This window comes from Antrostomus carolinensis, unplaced genomic scaffold, assembly GCF_000700745.2.
Source record: "Antrostomus carolinensis isolate BGI_N321 unplaced genomic scaffold, ASM70074v2 scaffold20047, whole genome shotgun sequence".
NCBI lineage: Eukaryota > Metazoa > Chordata > Aves > Caprimulgiformes > Caprimulgidae > Antrostomus > Antrostomus carolinensis.
This window is the reverse complement of record NW_010325568.1, coordinates 1,209-8,770: the sequence shown is the minus strand read 5'-3', so window position 1 is coordinate 8,770 and position 7,562 is coordinate 1,209. Positions and strand designations below refer to the sequence as shown.

The 7,562-nt window shown below is 40.4% G+C and overlaps 1 protein-coding gene across 1 annotated transcript; it reads left to right on the top strand.

Moving 5' to 3' along the window:
* Positions 1 to 2,853: 2,853 nt before the first annotated feature.
* LOC104527531 (serpin B6) lies at positions 2,854 to 7,296 on the top strand. Its single transcript, XM_010171272.2, has 6 exons — positions 2,854 to 3,024; positions 3,409 to 3,546; positions 4,174 to 4,291; positions 4,517 to 4,659; positions 6,249 to 6,416; positions 6,880 to 7,296. Exons 1-6 carry the CDS (start codon positions 2,857 to 2,859, stop codon positions 7,282 to 7,284), a joined length of 1,140 nt encoding a protein of 379 aa, XP_010169574.1. The 5' UTR covers positions 2,854 to 2,856; the 3' UTR covers positions 7,285 to 7,296.
* The last annotated feature ends 266 nt before the right edge of the window (positions 7,297 to 7,562 follow it).

Genomic DNA, 7,562 nt, shown 5'->3' with positions numbered 1-7,562 from the left:
AAGAAAGCATGCTTTGGTCCAGGAGATGGAAGAAAAGGGATGTAGGTGCTGCTGATGCAGCTTGCTCTGTGGAGATGGACACCACCTGATGCTCATCACACTGAGTTCCCCCTCTGGCTGTTTGTGGTGGTTTCACTGGGCTAGCCCTTGGCCAGCAGCCAACACAGACATTCACCCACTTCCTCCCCACACTGGATAGGGGAGATGATTGGGGGCAAGTGTAAGTTCACTCATAGGTTAAGAGTTTAATAATTGAAATAAAATAAAACTTAAAATAATACTAATATTAAAATAGTAGTGATAATGATAACAGTAACAGCATATACAAATGAGTGATACCCAGTGCAACTGCTCACCACCCGCTGACTGAGCCCAGCCTGTTCCCAGATAACCATCCCAGAGGAGTGACAATCCTGAACTGAAACTGCAATCCTGGAAGAGTGAAAGTCTGAGTGAAAATCAGAGAGCTAAAAGAGGGAGAGACCATCACTAATATACTGGACATGATGTGATATGATATGGAATATCCCACTGGCATATCTAAATGCCAGTTTAGCTTATTAATTTAAATATTCCTCACCCCCTTAAATCTTGCACTTTTAGACTAACAGAGCACCAAGTCCTTCACTTCTAGTGACAAAAATGCAAACACTAGGATGTTAACAGTGTGTCTCTCATAACAAGTCCCAGGCTGAAAAGTAAAATTCAGCACAATTCTAACTACTGCAAAAGAAACCCAGCTCTGTGCCGGATAAAAACCAGGATGCTGTTTTCAGAGCAGTTGGCTTATGACTCTGCTGGGGCAAGGTGGGGAAGTGTCTGCATCCAGCAGGTGTTAATCCATGTTGTAGTCTTGGTGGGATGTGTCCCTTGGGCTGCAGGACAGCTGCACCCTGCTCTGGTCAGGTTCCCCCATAGCAAAACCAGTCACTGGAAGAGACACCGCACTGTGTATCTGCTGTTTAATCTAGATACAGCTTTCATAAAGACTGTCGTACAGCATAGGTGTCTACTGCTGAGAACATGCTTCACATTCATAGTGGTAGGAATACACAGGGTCAGGGCATCCAGAAACCTCCACACAAGTGCCTCACCGCTGTCCTGCAGAGCCCATTGGGGAGACCAGAGGAATGAGTTGTTGTGGGCAAACCCCTGATCACTGAGGGGTTTGCAGCAAATGGTTTACAAGTGGCTGACAAATATGCGCTTGTATCATGTGGTTTTCTGTTCCCAAGTGCAGTTGTTCTGTGTTGTCTCCAAAACTGCTCTGATGGGAAGGATGCCAGTAATTAAATTGCTCTTCATGAGCTGCAGAGAAAGCATGGATAACTGCAGAGATACAACTCCTGGCCTTGCATCCCAGCTGGTGAAATATTACTTACCATTTGGTTAAATGCACTCATTTTCAGGTAGGCAAATAGTGTGAGTTGTGTTCTTTTGTCTGTAAATTCTTGCCTGTTATGGAAGCCCTACAAAAACTTTCTAGGTAATACTGCTTGCTGCTGTCACTATTCCTGTGTATTGTGACCTCCCAGTCAAAAAAACCTGTATTGCTGCAATCTGACATATCAGGACAGCAGGTAGGTTCTTGTCTTTGTTGTAACCAACCTGAGCTGAAAATACTAAGTGCCTCCTACTTATGCTGTAAGGTACACATTAAATTACTAGTTTCAGACAGAATTGGAGGATTGTTTCCATCTACACTTGCCCCCCTATTTTTTTTTTCTTTTGGTTATGGGAGAAGAGAAACAGGAGAAAAGTTACTTCTGTTTATTGTAAAGCTACCAGCAAGAAACTTCCTTAGGTGGAAAATAATGCATGCAGAAACTTGTTCATTCCACCTATTTGTTTGAGATAACGACTGAGTAATAGGAATTAGATGTTGGTTTTGTATTTTGCAGCAATGTATCAACAGTAGGCAATGCCTTAAGGGAAAAAAAAAAAAAACACAGAAAGCTTTATCACCAGCTGAATTATGTTACTGTGTATGGTGATACTTATCCATAGTAAACTCAGGATTTCTTGCTCCTTTTATAGGTGTGGTTTAATCTGAAGTGAGTTATCTGCCCACTCAGCTGATGTATGTGGAGTATAACAGGCACCATGTTACGCATGTTGAGGTGTGTGTGTACCATGAGATACAAGGAGGTTTTTTATTCTGTGTGTTTCCGTGTTGTAGGCAGTAAAATGGAACCGAAGTGGACTTTGACTTTTCTTTGTACTACAGCAGGAAATGACAATAATCTGTCATGCTGACCAAATAACTTCTTTTAATTTTCTTTTTTAATCTTGTAGGTCAAGTGATTCTGCTGACTTCTGCTGGGCTGGCTGTTGGGTTTAAAAGACAGTGTGTACACTTACAAGTAAGCTGAAGGTAATACTGAAGATAGATAAACTTAGAGAAGGTAAGAGTTTATAATTCTGCCATTCTGATGCATTACATTTTGCTCTGGTTTTCCTATAAAGGGAAATAATTGTTGTGAGCTCAAAAGAGACTTGTTTTAATAAACCCTAAACAAAATACTGTTGTAGATGATAATCTCAAAAGATGTAATATTATTTACCCAGTGAAGAATCTAATGGCACCAGTGGGAATTGCTGTCTCTGCTACAGGTATGGGATTGAAATAGAAAAGCAAACAATAAATCCCTAAAATAACTCGGGTGCCTAGTGTGGGGTTTAAGGTGCCTGTTCCACTAAATCAGTTTTTTCAGTGAATTGATAATTTTCCAGCCTAATTATGACAGTTGCTGCATAATTCATACTGGGAAATGTAAAAAGCATAACTTAATAAATTTGTATTCAAATAAATTTGAGCCATTCCTGTTTTGTGTTTTGTCTCCCAGGCTCTGAACCATGGATAGCCTCTGTGCAGCAAACACTACTTTTGCACTTGACCTCTATAGAAAGCTGAGTGAGAACAAAGGCGGGCAGAATCTATTCTTTTCTCCTTTTAGTATTTCTTCTGCTTTGTCTATGATTTTGCTGGGTTCAAAAGGTAATACCGAAGCCCAAATAACAAAGGTATGTCTAAATAAACTTAATGGATTGAATTTGGGACCATATGAACAGCAAATCTATATAATGTCTGTGACCTGCACTGATGCTAAACTATCACTGTCATTCTAGTCTCAGTTTGATCCTCTAATGCTTAGCTTCAATCAAGGAAACTAAATACTGCTGACTATTCTGCACCCCAGTTTATTAGTTGTACAACATCTGTCTGGATGCATTGTAGGTGACTTGCATGATAAGCTTCAGATGGGAGGTGTGATAAAAAAATCTTTTGGCTTCAACTCACAGTTTTTTAAACCCCAAAGTAATTTAAAAGTCATTAAAAAATATATGCTGAAGCAAGTGTGTTTAGAGAAGGCATAGACTCCACTGAGGAGGTTTGTCTTTCTACAGGTGCTTTCTCTGAGCAAAGCCAAGGATGCTCACAATGGGTATCAGTCACTTCTCTCTGAAATTAATGATCCAAACACCAAATATATACTGAGAACTGCTAATCGACTTTATGGAGAAAAGACATTTGAGTTTCTCTCAGTAAGTAACTGTTCAATTTGTGGGGTTTTTTAGTATAATGTACTTTCTACCTCTTTCTTTTGGAGGCCAAAGGCAGGCTTTGGGTTTTACTTTCCAAATTTACTAAGCTGAGACCTACCAATGTGATAGGCTGTGCCAGAGCCTGGTATCTGAACTCGATGGAAAAGTTCATGTTTGATAGCCTGTGATCTGAATGCACAGCTGGTGCAAAGCACTATAAAATTCATCAAACTCTAAATCTGTGTTTTCCTCTCTGGGAAAAATCAGTTTCCCCTCTGAACTAAAAGTTTTCTGTTAGTCTGGGAGGTTTAGCAATGAAATTTGTGTAGAGAGAAGCTTACAAAATCATGTTTTCTCACTGAAACAAAAATCCTCAAAAAGTAGCCACATCATTTCTCAATTAAGTTATGCAGAACTCTCTAACACACTAAAGAAGCCATAATGACATACAGGGGACAATTCCTAGTTCAAATGGGTGGAATAAAACCTAACAGGAAGGTGTCAGACAAAACTTTTAACAGTCTATAGGAAAAAGTGGGCGGATATTCTTGGTGTATTTAAGAATTATCTGTGGCTGAATGAGAGTAAAATACATTACTGAAAAGCTGTTCTGAATCTCCATGTTAGTCATTTCTAGAGTCAAGTCAGAAATTCTACCATGCTGGCCTAGTACAGACTGACTTCATGCATGCTTGGGAGGATTCCAGAAAACAAATAAATGTCTGGGTAGAGGAAAGGACGGAAGGTGAGTGTTTTGCAGAATGCCCTGTTGTATTTCATGGCAGCCAAGACTTGGGCAAACAGCTATTTCAAGATACAGTATTGTGAATTAAAAAAAACCAACCCTAAACATTGAGCTCTTGCTCTGTTTGGTACAGAATTCTCTTATGTATTGTGTATTAATTACAGAGGAGATACATGTCAAGCTTAGAAATTGGGTGTTTTGGTTTTTTTTCTCTGTATCATAAAGGTAAAATTCAGAACCTGCTAGCAGAGGGGATTCTCAATTCGCTGACCAGACTTGTGCTGGTCAATGCCATCTATTTCAAAGGCAACTGGGAAAAGCAGTTCAACAAAGAGAGAACAGAAGAAAGGCCGTTTCACATTAACAAGGTATGATGTGCTAAAATGCTGACAGTACACTGTTCCTCTGAAGTACTCTGAAATGAATGAACTTAGCTCTCAAGAAAAAAATAAATCATTCAAGCAGGGTTACCTTGGGTAGGCTGCATGGAATTCCTTATACCCCGTCCCTTAAATACGAACATTCTCTTTGTTTAGTTTCTGTTAAGTTTCACATAATTACTGGGAACTTGGGTATAACAATTAAGTATTTCTTTCGTTCTGTCTCTTGTTTTTTTCCTTTACCCTCCTTGTTTGAGAGAGGTGGTCCTCTACATAGTTACAGAACTTAAAACAGAACTGAGGAGAAGAAAACAGTTGAGCGGAGCTGTCAGGCTGTTTGAAAGTTGTGAACAATTTAACAGAAATCAGTGGACTTGATTATTTTAGCATAAAACTGGTATGGATAAGAATATGTTCCTTTAGGTTGTAGGCAGAAAAGAGCTTGCATGTGCAGAAACTTCTGAATGTAAGCTGTCTTCAGTCAATTATTTTAAGATCAGAGTCTTTAGGATCTGGGTAGCTATTGGGGAAAGTTGTAAGACGTAAGGTTGGGGAATGCTGCCTTGGCTCACCCAAGGAACTGCAGTTGGTGTTTTCATCCCACTAATGGCTAGCCACTGATGAGCTGCAGAAGTCTCTGAGTAGCCTCAAATGAGCAATTGGAAATCCCAGGGGTAACCTGAATTTCTAATATAGTTATTTCCCAGACTGTCCAGTTGTACAGAGTTAACTTTAACCTCCCAGGAGCCTTTCCAGCATCCTGTTACCTCATTTCTGTGACTTTTGCACTTCTTATGACTCACTGGGTGATTTTCACATGCTGCGTGGCCTTTTCTTTGCTTATCCATTCTTTTCATGTGTCATTGCTGCTGTTAAATAACTTCTGCCATATTCTCTGTGGGCGTTGTTTCAATGGGCTTTATTTTAAAAACAAAAAATACTTGCATGGTTGTCTCCTTAAGGCAAGGGAGAAAGCAATGGAAGTCTGAACTGAAAAGGAGGAAATAATGATGTAAGCCATAGTAGCTGTTGTGCCATGTGAAAATGGAAGGAGATAGCAGAGAATGAAATTAAGGAGAAAAATCTCCCCTCCTTACTATCCATGTGACTTTCCAGAATGAAAAATAACATTCATGTTTTCTTGTCATTTTTAGTATAATTTTAAAATATTTTAATTCCTCTTTGCTATAGCAGTTGGAGCCACATGGACTAAAAATGGAAATATCTACATTGAAGTTATTTTGTGTTCACTTAAAGCACAGAACACAGGCCCTGCTTCTTACCAGCTCTGTTTAGTGCTTGTCACTAGTTCCTAAGTGAGCAAATTTACATGTCCTTGCCTCTTTGCCTTAAAGGAAACTTCACAGCCACTTCCACATTAGTAATTAAATATGAAATCTCAGGGCTCCTTACTTCTTACCTCTTGCTTTACAACAGTCAGTGGTCAGGCTGGACTCTGTGGTGTGTGTGGTTCTTTCATCAAACTCTAAGAAGCCTTGAGTAACTGGATGCCTGCTTCATACTTTGAGATGAGCATACTAGCTCAGTGCTAACTCTTGACATCTCTCTACTTTTAGAACGAGACCAAACCTGTGCAGATGATGTTCAAGAAGGACAAATTTAACATGACGTATATTGGGGAGTTACAGACCAAAATCCTTGAGCTCCCTTACGTCAATAATGAGCTCAGCATGATCATCCTGCTCCCTGATGCAATCCAGGATGGATCCACTGGCTTGGAAAGTGTAAGTTGTTGAGCTAAATGCAAAAACTAGTGTGTATCCTTCCAGGGCAGAGAGTTTGATAGTGCTTATAGACCTGCAGTTCAGTTCCAAAGCTATTACATCCTTGATGCTCAGACAGAAGAACTGGGTTCCTTTGTGACCTTGGCATTGGTTCTTCTGTGCCTTTGCTTCCCTTATGTAAAAACATGAAAAACTTTGATCTAACATGTTTTATAAAAGTAAACTTCATGTGGAAGGGACCGATCCTTATTGTACCTACCAAAAAGCATATGGGATTGATCTCTGCTGGGGCCATAGTCTCTACTGCGAAGTGAAACTTGCACTTTTGGCTTGAGACCCTCTGAACCCTGGAAAAAAGATGCTTATTACACACTATATGAACAAAGGCAGTAATAATGACTTCTGGCTGTGTGAAACTGGCTCTCTTGTTTTAATTATGTAACTCTGGGGTTTTTTTCTTTAGCTGGAAAGAGAACTTACATATGAGAAGCTGATAGACTGGATCAATCCTGAAATGATGGACTGTACAGAGGTGAGAGTGTCTTTACCCAGGTTTAAACTGGAAGAAGATTATGACCTGAAACCCCTTCTGAGCAGCATGGGAATGCCTGACGCGTTTGACTTGAGTAAGGCAGACTTCTCAGGGATCTCGGCTGGCAGTGAGCTGGTGCTCTCTGAAGTAGTTCACAAGTCCTTTGTGGAAGTCAATGAAGAAGGCACTGAAGCAGCAGCTGCCACAGCAGGAGTGATGATGCTGCGCTGTGCAATGATTGTTCCAGAATTCACTGCTGATCATCCCTTCCTCTTCTTCATCCGGCACAACAAAACTTCCAGCATTTTGTTCTGTGGCAGGTTTTGCTCTCCCTAAAAAGGAGGTGTCTCTGCAGAAGAGGTGCCATCACATGACGTTTTGTTTCTATAGAATAGGGCTGCTCTGCTCTTTTTGTACTAATTGTTTCTTCCAGCTGTGCCTGAATCCACTTCTGTGGTCTTCATCTTGGGCTTGATTGGAATAACAGAGCCACTGAGACATACACAGCACCTGCCATTTACAGCTCTCTTGCCCTGTGAACCCGAGAGCAGAGATCTCTAACGTGTTGCTGACACAAGAAACATCCCACTTGCTCAGTGAAGGCTTCAGCTGTC

Bases quoted from the DNA above. Each gene is read 5' to 3' on its own strand.
- LOC104527531 (XM_010171272.2), top strand. From the start codon at position 2,857: ATGGATAGCCTCTGTGCAGCAAACACTACTTTTGCACTTGACCTCTAT. The intron at 3,025-3,408 runs GTATGTCTAAAT...GTCTTTCTACAG, and splicing joins CCGAAGCCCAAATAACAAAG to GTGCTTTCTCTGAGCAAAGC. The intron at 3,547-4,173 runs GTAAGTAACTGT...TCTCCATGTTAG, and splicing joins AGACATTTGAGTTTCTCTCA to TCATTTCTAGAGTCAAGTCA.